General features: G+C 36.5%; 1 protein-coding gene across 1 annotated transcript in view; it reads right to left on the reverse strand.

The window, feature by feature from the left end:
• DCDC2 (doublecortin domain containing 2) overlaps positions 1-21,772 on the reverse strand; it is a 63,052-nt gene that overhangs the window by 15,532 nt on the left and 25,748 nt on the right. Inside the window, 3 exon segments of the mRNA XM_005015188.6 lie at positions 16,422-16,620; positions 18,561-18,615; positions 19,783-19,929. Coding sequence (XP_005015245.4) covers positions 16,422-16,620; positions 18,561-18,615; positions 19,783-19,929 — 401 coding nt within the window.

A 21,772-nucleotide genomic window follows, 5' to 3' on the forward strand; every position in this document is an offset into this window, starting at 1 on the left:
TGTGATTTCCTCTGAGGATTTTCTAACAGGTGTCTGCTTAGAAAGCTGATGATAAATTAGAAGACATTAGTTGAAAAGAGCCCTGCACAATCTTCTAGCAGCTCTCAAGGACACCACTATTACTGTCTTGCATAGAAAGCATGCTAAAGTGAAATATCATTCTTGCTCTTCCATAGAGTTGCTTGTGGTAGATGCTAAAAAATGAGAAAGTGTCACAAAAATCACTGAAAAACTTCAAGAATGGTGTTTTCAGGCAAAGTGGGAAATCATACTATTTTCAGAACAGCTGTGTTCTCTAAAGAAAACAAGTAGTTAAAAGGATAGCATATTTCAAATGCATACAACAGAAGATAACATTAGTTGGTTTCAGAAAAGACAAAAATATATAAGCAAGTTTGAAAATCAGCAACCAAAGAGAAATGAATTATTTGTCTCTGTGCAAACATTAAGAGTACGGAAGACAAATGTCCAAAACAAATGTACCATTAATAGTCATGGAAGGAAAAAAACAAAACAAAAAAAAAAAAAAAAAAAAAACACTTAGCTCTGAAATGTGCCAAAATGCGTGAACTAAAAAATGGCATTAACTGAAAAATGGGAAAGTTGTAACAGTGGAACAAATCAAAAAATCAAAAGAAAATGGCAAGGAATGAGATTAGGCTTACATTGGGACACATACCTTTCTTTTCAGAAGTGAAAAGAAATACAAAAACTGTAAAATAATGTAAAAAATATTTAGATTCATTAAAAGGAATGTTAAGAAAATAGCTCAAAGAAGTAAACATTAGTAGTGTTGCTACTCTGTTTCAGACAGAAGAATTTACACTTTTTGCATGTGAATCTAAAAATATCTGGAGGAGGGCGGTTGAAAGGCCAATGTATTCCTTGTTTATGTGTTCTGTGTCAAGATCTTGTCTGCAGGTGTTTGCAGACCATATTAATCACTACTACCAGTTCCATGAGTTACTCAGCTCCTCACAAGCAATTATGCTATGTATATATGTTGGATATTTTTGCATCATATTTTATAGGCAATATTTCAGAAATGCTTTTTGTTTTAAAAAAATATATCTTATTGATGCAATATTTCAAATCTCTGTCTCCAAATCATTAGTCAGTTTCTACACACTTCTCTAAGGGAGGAAAAAAACAAGGCATTTTAGAAACCACTATAAATCACATGAAATAACATTTCTGTAAATCATCATTCTGTTCTGTTCTAAGTTTATATTTGAACCTCTGCTAACATTAGAAATAAGTAGTGTATCTCACTGAAAAGAGAATTCCCAGAACTTTCGTTAGATGGAACATTTATGTCTACCCCCAAATGGTTAATGAAATCTTGTAGGTTAAACATGCTGCTCACGCAAGAGCTAGTTCCGACTTCCTGTGCCTCAAACTAATTGGAAATTTCAAAGATGGAGGTGGCCAAAGTCAGGGTTCTGGCAACACTGCTCTAAAAGGGGGTAAGAAAAGAAAATAGGTCCAATCCATACAGTCAAGCTGTGGCATACTTTACCAATTTGCTCCAAGTTGAGTAGAAGATGATAGCAGCAAGGAATTAAAGGTCACTTTAAGACCCAAATATCTCCCTACTGCTTTGCCTGCTGCCAAGTATAAATTAGAGGATTTATTTCCATTTAGGTTCTCAGTTCTCCATTCTCTATGCCAAACTAAGTGCTGCTTCAGACAACAGGCCAAGCAAAATATTATTGAGAGGCTCCAGACCTTCTACGAGGATATTTTTTCCGTGGTGCTTTCCATGGCAATAAAACAGGCTGCTCAGAGAAGCTGTGGAGTCTCTCTCCTTGGAGACTTTCAAACATTGCCTGGACATGGTCCTGGGCAACCTGCTCTAGGTGTCCCTGCTTGAGCAGAGGAGTTGGACCAGATTATCTTCAGATGACTTCCAACCTCAACCATTCTGTGATTCTGCGTCCATGCAAACAGAAGATACTGGAATTTTAAAGATTTTGCCAGTCACTACCTGAAAACAGACTGCCTTAATTTAGAACCCCCCATTTCATATATCTCTGTATCCCATACAGAGAAAAGTGAGGCAACCTAAACAAATACCAACATCATCTCCCATTATTTCTGTTTATTTTAAAGCAGGGTCATGTTCATTAATTCAGGCAAGATGGAGAAAGAAGAATCCACAGAAGGGCACAGAGTGGATCATAAGAGGAAAAAGGAATTCAGAAGGAGCAGTCAACTTGATAGAGAGGATATACAGAGGCCAGATGTTATGAACCCAGAGAGAAAAGATAAGATGAATGCAGAATAACCTGAAAAGGAACATGCAGAATGAGGAACTATGCAAGAGCAAACAGGAAGATGAGGAAGCACTGGTATAAATTAAGGGAAGAAATGGGATTAAAAAACAAATAAACAAACAAACAAAAAACAGGTTATGTGCAGTAGAAGAGCAGAAGCTTGAAAGAATTAGAGGAGGGAAAAGAATAAAACAGCAGGTACCCAAGCCAATTTCAACGTCTTAAAGGAATCTTCTTTCAGAAAAACCTAAGAACAGGAATGACGTTTTCCTAGTACCTATGTGTAATTTAATTTGTATGTTCAGATGCTCCCATACATACCCGTTTGTGACAGAGGTACTGCAAATAGCAGCAATGAAAAAAATGTTCACTTTTCTCAGGCAAGTATTTTTCTTGACTTCTTCTCATAATTACTGTTTATTCCTATAACAAACATTTAGTGAAACTCTGGGAAAATAATTCTTAGAACTTTTTTTTTTTTTTAGTTCAAGATGAAGGAGTAAATGTAAACTTTAACTGTGAGTGCATTCCTATGGAGCTTCTTCAAGAGTTGTACCTTACCTCTGCCTTACCTCTTCTCCAGCACGATTGAACCTCTGTTCATAGAAAGACCTATGAAATCTCAAGAGAATCCAGACTGCTTTAAGCTCTGAATTCCCCAAAGCCTTGTGAGGGCTAATGGGAAAGGGAACACCTGGAGCCTTGTGCTTGAGCAAACTTGAGCACATGTTTCAAAATAGTGGTGAACCAACTCAAGCTGCCCTAAGCAAAGTCAGTTGATATGGCTGTTGAAACACTGGCACCTACTGTATGGCTAAGGTCTATATCATACACTTAGTGCCTTGGTCCTCTATTAATTTCAGCAAAGTTAGGAACAGGTGGCACTGTATTACTGACATTACTTTTCCACCTCCATTACTTAGTTGTAAACAAGAAAATAAAACCAATACAAGATCTTCATATTCAGTTTCCTACTCTGTCCCGTTGCCTGACCCATGCCAGCTATACTGACTTTGTAGCACCTGAGAATTCAACTGTGTGAAAAGGAAGTCTGCAACTGGCTGATCAGGGAAGTTTTCTGGATATTTTTATTTCTGGCTAATCCCCCAGTAAGTACAGAGTACATTAATCAGCAATGGTAAAACTAAAATGCCCAGAACATTTTGACCAACAACATTTTACATGATACATGTTGTCAACTGACTACATAAACAGATGTTCACTGTATCATGCAATCATTCAGTTTAATATGTACAGAAAGAAGCAATGAATTGGTGCAAATATAACTTGAGCAAAACTTGGCTACAACACAAACATCTTGTGTCTGATGCCATTCAGTATTTCAGCTGGAATCCTCTTGTATTTGATAAACAAGAAAGTAATATGAGTTTATTAAATAGTAATTGAGTTATACATTGAGCTAACTCATAAGAAATATATATATTTTAAATAATTAAACAGAGCAATTAATGGCTCTTGTATAAGCTTGTTTCCTACACAGCATTAACTATAAAAGATTTATTGCAGCACAAATTACAACATTATACAGTCATTAATGCATTTCAAATTTGAAACTGATTGAAGTTTAGCAGTAGGGATAAAAAATCATCATAATAATAGCCTGCCCTGAATATTTTATGGAAATCAGAGGCATTTACTAACTGCAAGCTCTGTATGTAAGCAAGAAAGTTAATGTGACTATAAAAAAAAATTAATGTGACTTACCACAGAGGCTGTCTCATAAAAATGTTAAGTCAAATTAAAAACAAAATGTAAAAAATCTGTGGCTCATTAAATTGAATAGATTGCTATGAGGAATAGGGAGGAGGTGCATTTATGCTTGTCTACAACATAATTTTCTGTTATTTATTTATTTATACTTTCGAAGTATCAAGGCCCATTTCCAACAAAAAGCCACCACCCTGGTGACAGATGTGTATGTGTGCCTGTGACGTCTGTCATCAAAAAGTAGCAGAAATAAAAAGAAACCGGTAGGAAAATTAATATGAAACTGGTGGGAATATTAAAAAAATATGTATTTTTCTTCACCTGATACTATTGCAACCTCAAGTTGCTAAGCAGCTATTTTTCTCTATGCAGAAAATATTCAAATTCTAACATTTCATGCTACTACAGATTGCTGACTTCTCAGCATCACTACAGAAACTGCCAAAGGTGCTTCTAGAGTTTAACCTTGTACAAAGCAGTTCCCTTTGTTGATAAGAAATGTGGTAGTGTTAGTGCAAAGGAAAAGCTGCCTTCGTCAGCTGCAACAGCTCATTCATCTTTGTATATAAACAGCTACAAAAATAAAGGACTGCATGTCATGAGTTTTTTTCTTCCTTCCCCCTACTTTGATTGTTCATCTCATTTATTCTTTGTTTCTAAACATCTACTTTATTCATTTTTTTTAAATGACATATCATTAAGATAATTTGCATTTTGCAATTAATAAAGCAAATCCTATTTAGCATTAGCTTTTTGAATTCCATGTCCATTCCATAAGCCAGTGTTTGCTTGGGTACAGCTTGGTCCTAAGGTCTTAATTGTCACAAAACAAAGCCCTGAATAGTCTGTTCTGTTCTTGTCACTCCAAACGGAGTCAGTACACCTACACTCTATCCTGCTGTGAATTAAGCACCATGGCTTACCTGTTGCCCAGTACTATTTGCTCATTTTTTCAATGTACTCATCTTAGCAAAAGCAAACCTAAAGAAGCATGATGTGCTTGGAGATGAAGGCCACAAGGGTTACCATCACCTCAGTTCCCCACTGGCATCAGCATATTCTGGCTACTGTGATTCTGTAATAATGATACAACCTAACAGCAGCAAGGGTTCTCACTTCTTATTAGACTGCAATTCTATCTCCTATTATGCATGGAATAAACCTCCAGGCCCTGTAAAATCTTTGAAAAAAAAAAAAAAAAAAAAAAAAAGAAGATGATCTCTCTTTTTCAGCATAGTTATTATCTGCACTGGGAACAAAGCAACAATGATCCGGTCTATACATCTCTGTTTCAAGTACAGTTTTTCAGTCAGAAAAGTTGTCAGCAGGACAACATGGACAACAGCAGCTCTAGCTCACAAAGCACAGCTGACATTCAGTAGTCCACAAGTATACTCTTTCACAGGTTCACAATTTTATTGAAAGAAATTCAGAGCATGATAGCAGGAGCAGCTGCCATACCTGATGTTCTGTGTAGCTTTCCCTTTACTTAAGGGAACTTAGCCAACTGTAACACCAAGAAATTGAAATGATTGCTAATTTCTAAGGCCTCATAATACCCAAAACTAGATGTGAAAAACTGTGAAGTGACTTAGCCCATCTCCAGTATAATACTCTTCCAAATCATAGCCAGAAGTAAAACTTCACATTCTATTACATCTATAACTTGTTTGGTAGTTTGGATGGGGAGTTACTTTGTAAGCAGTGTGATCACAATTAACCCACTGCATTTGAACAGAATAGGCCATAAAATTGAGGGTGCTCCCTTACAAGAATTTTCTATTATGCTTCTAAATTCACTACTTTCTTGTTCAATTTCTTAAAACAGTATTTACAGAGTGATGCAAACCAAATAAATAAATAAATAAAATATTTAAAAAAAAAAAAAAAGAGAGAGTAGGGTATTGTTGTTGTTGTTTCAATCTTAAATCAAGATAATGATAACTAAATATGTCTTTGGTATCACTTTTATAAGCCTAAATTCTACTGAAACAGCTACACTAATCAAAGATCTAAACCTCATATTTCCAGTTGCAATTACTGTTGCATATAATATATTCAATGCTCTTTAAAGCCTTAAAGTTTACAAAAACTGAAGCACCAGCTTGCAGACTACTGAATTTGTTCTAAGAAGTGGTGTCTTTAAAATTTGCACAAAGAGCTTTCAAAATTGAATAATTCTTTAATCATCTTGATTTGAGAGAATTATGACACGGATCAGTTGTAATATGAATGGCAGACTGGTGAAATTCTCAATGTATTAAAAAGAAACAACATTCCAAGTGAATACATGACTAGCCCAACTAAACTCTGTTGGAAGATTAGGTTAAGCTTTTAAATACGGTATGAGTATAATTCTTCAGATGTCAAGTTTCAGGAAAAAATCACTTTCAAACAATCTGGCACTCAGAGGAGAGAAGATTTCACGTAACTGCTAAATTGGCAGGGAGAACAGCAAAGAATATGGGACACATCTTCTATTGTAAGTATTTTCTTTTTGTCTGTTTCAGTACATTCTGAAATGTACATGTGTAAACTCACTGTAGTTTATTAGTTGCAGATTAAAATTAATCCCACATCAGGGACAGACAAATGCAGCTGAATAAATGCAAAGAGGCTTTTCCGCTGTCTATCAGGGGAAAAAAAAATCTTGTAAACCATTGATAAATGCTTCCCCTACTCTGCTCAAAGTCTCTGAATTTGAACGAGTTTTTTGGAATAACACTGCAAAGCCAACTGGGTAACTGCAACAAGCCTTTGGAGTAGAAATATACTGATCAAAACAGTACTTGGGAGCAATCATCATCACTGAAGACCAGGAGCAGTCTTCTAGGTCTCCATCAAAAATCCATCTCTGTTTCAGAATAAAATTCCTCTCTCTAAAGTGAAATTGATAATGTCATAATTTAAGGCAGGAATCACATCCAATACTCCAGCACCTATTTTAAACTAGATTTCAAATTTCCTTGTCATCTGAGAGAATGGGCATCTCCTGTCACATCTGTCTCTCCTGGATGGCTGAAGCCTAGAATCCAAGCTTGAATTAATCCCCTGATCCTCATAAAATGGGAGGTAGGCAAGATGTGTCTTGCCCTCAACAAGTTTCCAGGAGCAGCTGAGGTCTGAAACTTTACCAAGGTCAAGAAGCCTTTAGGATTTACTGCATCCTTCTTTTCTTGTCATCACATGGAAAAAGATAAGACCAAATAGCCTCTCCGAATAAAAAGCTTTTTCAAAACATCTGTACATGCCTTCTGAATGGACGGCACAAAGGTGAGGCCAAGTACACTACAGCTGGAGTCTTTGCAAATAATCCTATTTTAGTCTTGCTATGTGGAGTTCAAATGCAATTAGCCCAAGTATCACTTTGGCTAACAGCCAATAATGCAGATGGAAAATGGATGTGCTAAGTCTGGTGTTCTTGTGCTTGCTCTTATTTTTGCTCTTAACTCCATACGTGCAGTTCTTACAGCTTTGCATCTGTGGGTAAAGGTAGGAAGAGAATGCAAGAGCCCCTTGCTCCGTTCCCTCTCAATTTCTGGTCCTCAAACATATGTTTGAAGCAGGCTTCAAAAAGCACTGGGGAACTAGGAAGAAAGCTGCAGTGTTCCTGTCTGCTAACTGAACCTAGCCAAAGTAGTACAACTATTTAAATGTATGGTACTGGTTGTCTGCATAAGAGCTGTATCTCAAGCTGTCACTTTCAGGGACAATACAAGGGCCTTAATACCAAAAAAAACCATCCCCATTATCATCTTTTAAGGCACTTCATCATCCACTTCAGTCTCACACAACAGCCACAGGAGTCCATCAAACTCAAAGGCAAGTTAGCAAAGCAGGACGGAGTGTAGGAAAGATGGTTATTGACAGAGAGACTTTTCAGAGCACTAAAAGCATTAAGGTTAGGAGAAGGGGAAGAACTTTCACTAACACACAGAGAAACTGCCTATATTCTGCTCTTTCACTTTGGGGTGGATATTAACTCGGGTCTTCAGTAACTGAAGAAGTACTGAAAACAAGTGAAGAAAAACAACAACCTTAGAAACAGGCATGTACCCTTCAACCGCCCTCTGGCTGCTATCATGCCACCTCAGCAGTGTAAGTTCCCTTCACACCCAAGGGGAATGTAATGGGTCTTCAGCACGCATGCAAATAAAGCACACATGCACAGGTTAAGTACAGATTCAGGCACAGCAGTCATGAAATAAAAGAACATTGCTGCATGTCTGAGTGCCAGTTTAAGCCATGGTTACTCATTTGTACTCTTTCAATTAACTTCAATGAAGTAGTTAGCTTTTTTTTTTTTTAATTTAAAATTAAACAACAGTTCTTCATTTTCTAAACAAAATGTGTCCAGGGTTTGCCTGTTGATTTCCCCTCTTCCCCTTTTAACTGAGTTGAAGATTCAGAGGGAGGTGCTCATCTTTTCTCCCTGGTATCTAGTGATAGGATGTGAGGGAATGCCTGCTCAAGAGGAGGTTCAGACTAGACATTAGGAAAAACTTCTTTATGCAAGGAGCAGTCAGACACTGAAACAGGCTTCCTATAGAGCTTATTGATGCCCCATGCCTGCCCGTCCTTGTTTATGAGGTATTTGGATAATGCTTTTAATGGTATTGCTTTAACTTTGGGTCAGCCCTAAAGTAGTCTGACAGCTGGACTCAATGATCTTTGTATGTCCTTTCTGACTATTTTATTCTTGTTCCATAGCCATAGTTCAGCATTCACATTAACATCTACTGAATACTTAAAAATGAAAAACAAAACAAAACAAAAAAACAAACAATATTATTTGTTCTTGTGAGTTCTTGGCACATTTCCATTATTGTAATATAAACTACCTGTACAGAAAATTACTTTTGCTTTAAAAATACATCATGCATAAATCAACCATGAAAAGTACAGACAAGACCTTTTTTAAGAGCATTGGGAAAAACATTTAATGGACATGTTTAAAAGAATAACTTTGTATTAGTCAGAAGAAAGTTATCTTTTACACTCTTGTAATGATTTGGAGCTAAAAACACTCCAAAATTCTGATAAATACTAGTGGACATTGTATGTTTTTCCTCTTTCCATAAAAAAAGCAGGATTCTGGCCCTGGACAAATCCAATTGTCTCCATTAAATAAGTCTAATGCATGTCAAGCATCTTCAAATGTTAGCTAGGAACTACAGAAATGCCAATGTTTTAGAAACATAGAATGATTTGGTTTGGAAGGGACCTTAAAGATCTCTTAGTAGGAACACCTCCCACTGGACCAGGTTGCTCAAAGCCCCATCCAACCTGGCCCTGAACACCTCCAGGGATGGAGTATCCACAGCTTCTCTGGGCAACCTGTTCCAGTGCCTCACCATCCTCATAGTAAAGAATTTCTTCCTTATATCTAATCTAAATCTACCCTCTTTCAGGTTAAAGCTGTTACTCCTTGTCCTATCATTACACTCCTGATAAAGTACCTGTAAGTCCTTTTAAAAATACTTCTATCGAAAGGAACAATAAATAAATACAAAAAGCCTAATACTGCACTAATGGAACATGCACTCCACCCTACTAAAAGGATTTTCACATATTTCCACAGCGATTTCATAAAAATTTAGGTGTATATTTTATATTTTAAATTGTACAGTTTACAATGGACAGAAGCATCCTTAACAAAATTATTACTCACTAAATAATAAAAAAAAAAAGAGAATAAAACAAAGAGGTAAACACAGGGCATATATTTACACTGGATCACTGTATAGGTAAGAGGGTTTTATAAGACAGGGCTTATAAAAGATTTTTAAAATAATATATATCAATATCACTGACATTAATAGGTTCTTTCAATTAATATTGTGATGCATATATACTCATATGACCACATATGTGCTGAATAATTTCTATGGTGTGGAATATGTCTCTGTGAAATATATACCAGACACTAGTAATTCATATAGGAACGATATGCTTTCTTGATGTTTTATCATAAGCTTTTAGCTCTGTTCTTGTAACAAAGATTATAAATTTTCATATGAAATATTAATTGTTTTATCCACACTGTTAAATGATGATACAGAGGATAGAATGTGTGAGAAAAACTGACATTAAATATTAAATAATAAGACTAAATGAACTCCTATGTTTTCCAGATCATGTGTGCATATATATATTAGGCTTAGCACACATGATCTGGAAAACACAGGAGTTAATATAGGAGGATAATATATATATTAGGCTTAGGATAATAGCTTTTTCTTTAAAGAGCAAGTCCTAATCTTCTTAATCCAAATGCCCATGCTTAAATTTAAGCACATGTACAAGTCTAACAAAGACACAGTAAGTAAGTACATGACCGATAGACTGTCTCTTCAAGAACACACTATTTTACTTTCGAACAAGAAAGTGTCAGAGTTTCAGTGACACGAATGGAACTAAAGCTGTGTGCTTAAAAATGGAAGTGTGCATATTAGCGCCACATGGCTAAAGAAATAGACACAAACATATTCCGACAGTGGTTCATCTTGACTTTGTACTCCATGCCATCTCCTGCAGAATCCTACATCTTTTCCTGCAAGAACCAGGGAATCATAGAATGGTTTGGGTTGAAGGGACCTTAAAGACCATACCATAAAGACCATAAAGAGTCGCAAGGGATAAGGACCTAGAGGGATGCCAGGCACAAGAAAGCTACTTAATATTCAAGCTCAAGGATAATGTGTCTGAACAAAAAGGAAGTCAATCAAAAATGTCAGGAGGCCTGAGTGGATCAGTAAGGAGCTGCTGGCCAAACTTAAATACAGAAAGGAAGCCTGAAGAGGTTGAAAACAAGGATAAGCAATCTAAGAGGAATACAGAAGCACTGTCTGAGCATCCAGGGATGGAGTTAGGAAAGCTAAAGTCCATGTAAAATTAGATATGGCCAGGGATGTCAAGGGTGACAAGAAAGACTTCTACAAGTATATCAATAACAAAAGTAAGTCTTGGGAGAATGTAGGCCCTCTACTGAATGAAACAGGGGGCCTGGTCATAATGAAGGGGCCAAAGTACCAAATGCCTTCTTTGCCTTAGTTTTAACCAGCAAAACCAGCCTTGTGGAATTCCAGATCCCAACAACTAGGATGAAAGACTAGTTGAAAGACTAGGGGAAGGAACAACCTTTGAAGGAACAACCCCAGGCACAAGTACATGTTGGGGGTTACCCAGCTGGAAAGCAGATCAGCACAAAAGAATCTAGCAGTCACGGTGGGAAAGTATAGACATAGTCTACAGACTAGACTATGTCTATAAGGTTGGTGCCTGAAGGGAGGGTGCAAAGATGGAAAAGACAGGCTCTTTTCAGTGGTACCCAGTGACAGGACAAGAGGAAATGGGCACAAACTGGAACACAAGAGGTTCCATCTAAACATTGAGAAACACTTCTTTATTGTGTGTGTGAGTGAGCACTGGAACAGGTTGTCCAGAGAAGTTGTGGAGTCTCCGTCCTTGGAGATCTTCAGAAGTGGTCTGTACATGGTTCTGGAGGACTTGCTCTAGGTGTCCCTGCCTGAGCAGGTTTGTTGGACCAGATGACTTCCAGAGGTCCCTTCCAACCTCAAACATTCTCTGATTCTGTGATATCACCAGATGTGCAACTTTGTGAGTGTGGTCCCTCAAAAAAAGGCTAGTTGTAGAAAAACACGTATTCTGAAGAACACTGCAAGTGACAATCCTGTTTTGTTTTTTTTTCCTTTTTTTTTTTTTCTTTTTTTCAAGAAGGTGGTAAGTACATTCAGATGTCCCTGTGAACAATGGATGGTCCAGCAGGTTGAACCCAAGCAGCCTACCAAGCCATGAACAACAGACTGTATGACAGACACATTAGATCGTCTGGATATGAAAATATTTTCAATGTTTGGATATTTTTGACATCTCTCTGTCCTGTTTCACTGGTAAGCGAATTTAGTGTGTCAAAAGAAGCAGGCAGAGAAGCCAACCACAGCCTACTTAAAAGAGGCAAGCTGTTTTGCTTCCTTTGGTAGCAAAAAAAACTTGTAGTAAGAATTCATCACTGGGAGCTTCTTTTTGGTAAAAAGAAAGGATTGCACAGGTCAAAATGGAGCCAGGTGACTCTCATACGATGCACCATAAAAAGCAACGCCAATGCTGATGGGGACAGAATGATTCAGATTTTGCTTACTTCGATACATCTACTCATTTCTCAGATCCACAACTGCTAGAGTTCAGTCAGTAGGCTCACAATGATCATTTGGCTGAAGAGTCTCTCTAGGGAAAGCTTTTGAAGGGAGCTATTTCACTGCCTATCTCTGATCCAAAATGTACATTAAATCAACAAACTAAGAACTTTCACATCCCATCTACAGACAGATGATTTGGTGGAAATAGTTAATCAAGCTTCTGTACTATGTTTAACTCGTGTTAAACATGGGTGCAAAATATTCAGCTAGTGAGAAATAAAGAAGCAAGCTTGATATAAACCAGGGCATGAGGTCACATAATACTATGCCTTTAAGTTTAACATCATCACAAATCACACAGCAGTTCAGTCACTCCAAATAATAAATGACAGAAATATGCTGTAATGCTGACCTCTGCAATTCTATATTTTCACAGTCCAACATTAAGCTGAGAGAATGCCAGGACACTGACACAGGGGAAATCTTTGACACAGAGGGTTTATCTGGGCCAGAGGATACTGAAGTTGTAGCACTCTACACTAACAGCTCTCAGCTCCCACAGCCTTGCTGGCCTGTAGTTCAGGTCACTCCATCTTAAGGTGTGACTAGAAAAAACAATCAGGACACAACACCTTCACAGATGATGACACTTTGGGGCCATGTATAGTACATGTTCTTTAAACTGTCATTACAAGCTACCTGTGTTCTAACAGCAGTGGAGCTCTCGCTCAGGGTCAGACTTAAGTGAAAAGACCCTTGCTCTGTTTTTTCAAGGGTTGTGCTCCTTCCTCATATTTTGTCTGCAAATGCTGGAGTCTGTCACAAGCAGACATATATGGGCAAAAACGTTCAAAAGCAGTTTAAGAATCCTTTGTATCACACATGGAGATGTTTATTTCCTAGTATTTTTGACTGTACAGGGAAAGGCCTGTTATTCATTTTCATGGGAAAGAACAGTGAAAAGCAAAACAATGTGATAAATATTGGTTACCAAGCAGAGCATAGTGTGTTAACTCCTCTTTTACATTCCTAGGTTTCAATAGAAAAAGAAATAATATTTCTGCATGCATAAAGAGTAGAAAACTTATTATCTGAGTAACATAAAACCTACCATTAGTAGGTTGCTCAAGAATAAATATGCTCAAGAATATATCCAGCTGTAAAACTCCTATCACACTAATAATTTACAATTGTTGTTGTTATTATTGTTATTCTTAATAATAATATTAATAAAGTCCAACTTACTCCAGAGAAACAGAAAAAAAAAAAAAAACAGAGCCAGAAAGGGAGGGGGGAAAAAAAGTAACACATCATGAAATTTAGTTTGAATCATTTGGCAAAGAAATACATTTAAGCTGAACTAGAGGAATTAAATAATGAGGATGTACTTATTAAAATACAAGCAGGGCTTAAAATCATTTTGAACTAGTGGCCTTATAATATGAATATTAAGGCAGCTGCTTCCTGGGATGTTTTCCATTTGATCCAAGTGAACAAATACAGGGGAACTGAATTAGGGAAAGATAAAGTCTCTAAATGTTATTAAGCCTGCAATCCTAACGGTGGTTGGCCTGAAGACTTACAGGAGGATGAAATGGTTTGGGTTTTGTGCTTGTAAAAGAAAGCTGTACTCATCAACAATACACTTTCTCATCAACTGAGACCAGGGATTGCACACCATCAGAAACTCATTACACAGCTATCGATTTCTCATCCCATACTGTTGTTTGAATTCAATCCAGAGACATTATCTCCTTCAGCAGCTGCCTGCATTACCAGCTAGGTCTAGATATGCAGAACAGCACAGACATCAAACTGCCCATTCCCACATCAACCAGCAAGTCTTCATGCATGGAGGATAAATAAAGGTGGACAGAGATAACTGAGAGCTTCTCCCAACATATACTTTAGCTCAAACCAGACAATTGGCCTTGAACAGCTTCTCCTAGATACACAAGACTCATAAAACATGGAAAAGGTGAAGTGAAAATAGCAAGCAATCACTTCTTCAATAAACTCAGTGGATTTCCAAACATTTCTGTCAGCATGTGGAGAAACAATAATGCAAAATATGGAGAGAGAAAGGTCTCACTATATTTCCAAAGTAAGATTCGACTCAGTCACTGCCTGCTGAAAGGACAGGAAAACCTATTACTGCTTCTAGTAATCTTTTCACCATTGGGAATAGAAAGGAAGCAATCAGAAACCTGTTAAACTAATGCAATGTCCACAAGGCATAGAGCACATCTTTCTTGCCTTGGCAAGTGTGGTCTGTTTACTTCTAGAAGACATCTCCAGAAATTTTACCTTCAAAATGTGCAGGCCAAAAAAAATAAAATTATATATATATATGTATATATAAAATCAATATAATGTCACTATAACTATCAGGAAAAGTTACCTGCTTTGTCTGTTCTTAATGTAAGAGATCTGACTGAGATCTACCTAATTACAGCCTAGATGGCTTTGACACTTGGGCACAGTCCTGGACATTTTGCTCTAGGTGTCCCTGCTTGAGCAGGGGGCTATAACCAGGTGACCTCCAGAGGTCCCTTCCAACCTTAACCATGCTGTGATTTTGTGGTAAGTCTTTACTAAGAGCAGTTCAGTACTCTGAAGAGGATGCTAGACCACAACATATGGATTTTGAGCTCTGTGTAAAGAATTCTGTACCATTACTTCCCAAAATAATGACTCTTTTTTTTTTTTTTTATTGAAAACTTATCAATGAAATGAGGTATCCAGAGTGGATAAACATTAAATATAAAAGCTTTTCACTGAGCTTTTAAAATGGGTAAGCCAAACATGCAAGTTCTCCTCTGAGAGGTCAGCTCTGCTACTTGCTTTCTTAAATGTTTTTAGCATTAACCACTAAATCCATAAAAAGTAGGGACACACCATGATAATTTCAAGCAAAAGGAACTATTCGGTCATTTCCTGAGTTATAAGGGATGAACATTTCCAGTCACTTCAATTTTAATATAATCACCATTCTTCAGCAAGAAAAAAAATCTATCAAAAAAAGTATAGGCTAAAATTATATCCACTTATCAACAACAGGATAAAAATGGTATTTAACTCAAGACTGAAATGAACTAGAAATTCAACAATCTTACTCTGAAAAAAAAAGACTGTTACATTGCAAAGATTGTATTTCACTGTTCTTTTAAAACTCAGATTTACAGAATGCTCCTGACTCTGGAAGTAAATTTAAAATTCATGATTCTAGACAAATGCAGATGAACAGAACTGTGTTGTTAGATGATGTATACTGAAGTTTTAAACCATGATTAACTATTGCACATTTAATTATGAACACAGCAGTATGAAGTGGTGTCAAATGTTATGAAAAGTATAATTTATTTCTACTGACAGATATTAATTGACCATTATTAATTACTTTTAAAACTATTACTAATGCGGAAAAATAGCCATCCCAGTATGTCAGCAGAATCTATAGTGAGGGGACAGTCTTCTAGCCATTAAATAAAAAAAACACAGGTGGTGGTGGTAAGTATAAAGCACAAAACAAGAAAAACAGTTTATGAAAGAGGATGTTGATGACTACGTTTCATAGAACCCTAGAATGTTTTGGGATGGAAAGATGATTCAGATCCAACCCCCCTGCCATGGGTGAGGCAATTCCCACCAGATCAGGTTGCCCAAAGCCCCATCCAACCTGGTCTTGAACACTTCCAGGGAGGAGGGCATCCACAACTTCTCTGGGCAACCTGTTCCAGTGCCTCACCACCCTCCAAGTAAAGAATTTCTTCCTTATAGCTAATGTAAATATACCCTCTTTTAGTTTAAAGCAATTACTCCTTGTCTTTTCACTACACTTCCTGATAGAGTCCTTCCCTAGTCTTTTTGTTATACAGAACCAGAGTGCTAACCAGGGATCCTCACAGAAAGTGAAGAGTTCTTTGAGTAGGCCAGCTTCTTGTCTTCACTTTTTTTTTGCAGTGCAGAACAGTGGAAGACAGTGGTCAAAACAAATTTTCTATTACACTTATATCAAAAGAAAAATGATATGTCCATATTAGTTTATTTCACTTGCAATATATTCTAAATATTGTACACAGCCTCCTGTTCAATTGTAATATCTTGCATAGGTACATTTCCCAGCAAAAAGAACTTCTGTAAGGTAAATCAGCCAGAGTAAGCTGACAATTCAAGAACTATACTAACAGTGTGTTTCACTGGTTTAACAGAAGATAAAAAGCCACTATGCTATGACTGAGTTTATCTCGGTACTGACCATTATCTTGAAGGACTCCTGTGGAGGCTGCTACTCTTGTTTGTTTTCCTTTTGTAGATTTGTTAGAAAAGTGTCCTCTAGACACAGAATCCTCTGGATTGTGGCATTTCTTGTCCTTCCCTTTTGGAGGCTGAGGTGAGTAACTGTTCTCTCCAGGATCACTGGATCCAACGGTAGATTTAGACTGCCGATCATTTCCCTGGAAAAGTGTTCATAATTATCACTGATGAATTCAATTATTATTATTATTATTTATATCTTAACTTTATTCCAACTTTTTAACATCTATGGGTTGGTATCAGGTGTTACAGAATCACATTAATTTAAAATCAGTACAGTTAAAAGATATCTAATGCAATCTGAAAAAACATAACTGTCTTATCAACTTGCTATATGATCTGACTGATTAAATCCTCCCCAACAATTCTCAGAAGAAAACACGCATTTACTAAAAGGAAATATTGTTTTGTCTGATGAAATAAATGGCTGGGCAAATCTATACATGCATACATATAATATACAGCTGTATCTCATCTATGCATATGTGTAAAAAGTCACTAGATATGCAATATATAACTTGTGAATAATTCTTTGCCTGTGTAAATGAAATACGGGTATTAATCTGCTAAGCATCAAAAACGGCTGGAAGAGGATGACAGTCTTTGTGTAGCAGGATCATGCTTAGAAATGGGTCTGTCAGCATGTCACCTCTGAATTACCTCCAAGGAAATCAGCCCATTCCTCTGCTTGTTCTGTTGTGTATCTAGAAACAGGAACAGAAACCTGGTCCTGATTTTCTTCAGCTTTGATGTATGTATGATCCTGAGTTTATCAATAATTCTAATAGCTAGAGATTTTATTAATTTATAAATTTTCCTGAGTCTAAATCTGTTCACAAGAAATATAAAAAACTTAATTGTACATAGTAGCCCTATAGGGTGCTGTTTATATCATACTAGGCTGGGTTAAGAGTTTACCAACTGAATACCCTCATTGTTGCCTCTCATTAGTGGCTGTCAGCCTCCTAATTCTGCCAGTCCAATGGCATGCGTAGTGTCTTACTAATCCAGTTGTGTCAAAATGTTCAATATAACAACAAAGCGCTAGAGGACAGAAAATCTTACTAACACCTGGAACCATTCACCTTATCGCAGACTTAGCTAAATCATGGAAGACAGGTATACTCTGCTTTATTTTTTTGCTTAGTGACATGAACAGTTTATGCCATTTTAGAAACTGCACACCAGAAAGGCCTTTCATTGTGCAAGGGTCATGGACAATTCTTTTCACCTCACATTTAAACTCACATTTAAAATGAAACCATATTCTTTATTGAGGTTTTATCTTCTGCATTCCAGCAATATGGAACAGAGACTTGTATACTTTATTTTGTTTAGTGACTTTAGGGTGGGTGTGTTTTTTTTTTTTAGTTTGTTAATAGTGGTTGGATATGACCAACTGCCATAGTAAAAATGACAGACTGCGAGTCTGATGCTGTGCTGTCTTGTACTGGTACAGTAAACTACACTTGTATGCAACTGGTGCAAACAGACACTTCTATTCTGATCTGGCACTTCCTGAAATCTACAGTGGACTCATTTTGGACACATATAAGTAGCTGTACGGGACACAAAACAGTGCATACTCAAGCTCTGTGTAGTAATTGTTAGCTAGTGATAAAACAGTGATCAGCCAGGAAGCAGTTTTAGGGACTTAATCAGAATCAGCATACAGAAACACCATTTTCTTTAGTAAATTTTGTAAAAGGTCCTGTGTTTTGCTTTTTGGTGTATAATTTGAAAAAACAAAACAAAACAAAATGAAACAAAAAAAGAACCAATACATAAATATAGTTGAAAAGTTGAAAAGGATTATAGGAAAGACCTCAAGGCAACAGTAATCTTTGCTATGGAAGGTTTTCTAAAATATGAGAATCTAAAAAATCTATTTTCTTAGATTTATTTTGTCTAGCTGACACTGCAAATATCTACAGATACATCAAGCATTAATAAGCATTACACCAGGTGGCTGAGGATTTTTTCCCTTCATATTTAATTAAAACCCAAAGAACAAGGACTTTCCATCTGCTGGAATTAAGCAAAATCAGAAACAAACTTTATTATGGCATTTGATACTTACACTGCCTTTAGATTTTCGAGATCCCACAATTGGAGGTAGTACAGATGCTTTGGAACTGTAGGAATAAGTCATATCTTAGTATTCTGTACACTGTCACTATCATAGACAATATCCTTCTATAACCTAGTCAGATAACACCAAACCAGCTGTGCCAACAGAGTTGTTTTGTCTATTGCACAGCTTTGCTAAGAATCAGTAATTTCTGTTCACTAGACAACATTTAAATGCATAACAATGAACTTATTCAAACAAGTGCATTACATTTCCCCAAAATGCACAATTTATGTACTGAAAATCCACAGAGCAGTATTCAGTGAATTACTGTGTAAGATACTTAAAACTAATCTCATGAAAAGTTCCAGCAATTTCAATAAAATTCTGTTTATATCAGTTAATCAACACATCTTAAGCAACATTTCCCACTATCTTTAAATTCATTTATTGTAAACGTTGTTTCCCAAAATACTTTGTTATTCATATTGTCTATAGTTGCTTGCTAAGATAAATAAATAAATAATAAATAAATAAATTGCACCCCAGTTTATGTGCAGACTGTTGCACAAATCCCCTAATTTATTGCAATCTGTGTGACAAATTTCCATTCAATTTTTTCCATTTATTTAATTGAAATGGCTCCCTATTTAGCTTTGCATTTTCCAAAGATACTAAAAGCCCACCTTTTTCCTTACCCTGTTTAAAACCCTGTTTAGGGCTCCATTGTGCAGTAACGCTGTCTAATGAAAAAAAGACACAAACCTAAAGCATTCTTAAAGGAGTACATATTCCTTAAAACCTAACCAAATAAGAGTAGATGTCAACAGGTATAGCAAAAGGTATAGTTACACATAATGTCATTCAGATCATAATTCATAATCTCATTTGTGTACCAGTGGGGAAAAAAAAAAAAAAAAAAAAAAAAAAAAAAAAAAGCCAAAATAAATCTTTATCTGGCAAAAATTGTGTGAAACGTGATCAATGGCATGTTTACAATGTTTACGATGTGAAATAATACTTTGAATTTATATTTTTCGTTTATTAAAGATTTCTATCTCAACTTTCTTAAAAGTGCTCAATAAAAATTTGCATCCATACAAACCCATCCATCCATTCCTTACAAACATTTCTGACATTGTGATTTTGACTTTAGTGGTGGTACTTTGTAAATAAATTGATACACATGCACACAAGCATAAAAATCGTATCACACACGTATGGAACTTACCCCTGTGGCCTTCTTATTGTAGATTTGCTAAACAGCAGATCACCATATGGCAACCTCTTAAGCCTTTCTCTACCTACTGCAACATAAAACTGCCCATTCTCCAAATCTGACCCATCCTGTACAAGTTTTCCATCTAAAGTGTAAAGTCTGAAAGACACGGAGAGTTTTATAATAACAAACCTTATCATTCCATCATGTTTACTAAAAGTACTGAAAGCTATGCTGATCTAATCATGTATATTTTCAGATCTGAAAACCAATAAAGTACAGTGGATACAATGATAAGTTGCTACATAAAAAATGACAAGAAATGGCATAGCAAAATAACCTAAATCACAGTTAAACTAATCATAGTTAGAACTAATAAAATATGAAGCACTATGGCAGATAAAATACTCTCACAATTTCTACTTAAGTATGGAAAATAAATTACTTTGTAGTTAGGTCTTTAACATCAGATAGATTTTCACCATAATCATTTCTGTTCACACACTTTACTGAGAAGGAAGAAACATTAAGGACTTAGGGGTGAGGGGAGTATGCATGACAACACATTATTTCCAAGCTATGCCAATCACTTCATTGGGATCACTGTCAAATTTGTAATTTTATTTATGGATAATCAATGCAATAAGGAAAGGAGGAAACATTCTATAATGAATGAATCTCTTTCCTATGAAGCACATTCCAAAATTTGACAATATTTAAGTTTAAATTAAAAAGCCAACATTATCACTTTTGCATCAAAATACTGAGTCCCTCAGCACAAGAAGGATGTGGACCTATTAGATCCAGTCTAGAAGAGGATCACAAGGATGACCAAGAGCTGGAGCACCTCTCCTATGAAAACAAGCTGAGGGACTTGGAGAAGAGAAGCCAAGAGAAGAGAAGACTACAGGGAGACCTCATAGCAGCCTTCCAGTGCCTAAAGGGGGGCCAGAGGAAAGCTGGAGAGGGAATCTTTGTCAGGTAGGGATAGGGCAAGGAGTAATGGTTTTACACTGAAACAGAGTAGGTTTGTATTAGATATAAGGAAGAAATTATTCACTTTGAGGGTGGTGAGGCAATAGAACAACTTGCCCAGAAAAGTTGTGGATGCCCCAGGGTTCAAGGCCAGGCTGGATGGGGCTTTGAGCAACCTGGTATCCCTGGTGTCCCTGCACATAGCAGGGGGGTTGGACTTAAATGATCTTTAAGGTCCCTTCCAACCCAAACCATTCTATGATTCTATAATTCTAAGACTTTTAAATGCAGGAATGTTGAATGGCCATCTTAAATTGTTTTCTCTAAGCCTACTACAGGAGCTACTTTATGTGTTATTCATAAATTTCAATAGTGCAAGGAGAAATAATAAGATTAGGAGACATAATAAGATACATGCATGTACATAGAGAACCTTTTATGAATAATATAAATAGCCTGCCTTGAGAACATCCGTGACTTATAAAATCCAAAAAAACATCAGTTGAACAGAGAAAAAGCTGCCTTTTAAGTTCATACACATAGTGGCATGATCTTGAATAAATACAGAAAAAAAAAATGCAATGTGTAGAACCACTTAGAGAACCACAGAATAGCTGAGTTTGGACAGGACTGTTGGAGACTGTGTAGTCCAAGTGCCCTGTAAAGAAGCAAGAGCAATTACAGCAGGTTGCTTAGGGCTATGTCCAGTCGTTTTGAAAACCTGCAAGGATGGAGACTCCAGAAACTTTCTGGGCAACCTATTCCAGTATTTGATGACACAGTATTTTTTTTTTCTCTCTTTTATTTAGGTTGAATTTTCTGTATTTTAGTTTGCTCTCATTGTCTCTTGTTCTGTCACTGGACACCACTAAAAGCCTGTCTCTGACTTCTTCACTCATCTCCAACAAATATTTAGATGTATTGGTAAGATCCTCCCTAGGCCTTCTCCAGGCTAACCAATGCCAGCTCTTTCCACCCTTTTTCACATAACATGCACCTTCAAGGCCTTTATCTTCATAGCCCTTTG

The sequence above is a fragment of the Anas platyrhynchos genome, chromosome 2, assembly GCF_047663525.1.
Source record: "Anas platyrhynchos isolate ZD024472 breed Pekin duck chromosome 2, IASCAAS_PekinDuck_T2T, whole genome shotgun sequence".
NCBI lineage: Eukaryota > Metazoa > Chordata > Aves > Anseriformes > Anatidae > Anas > Anas platyrhynchos.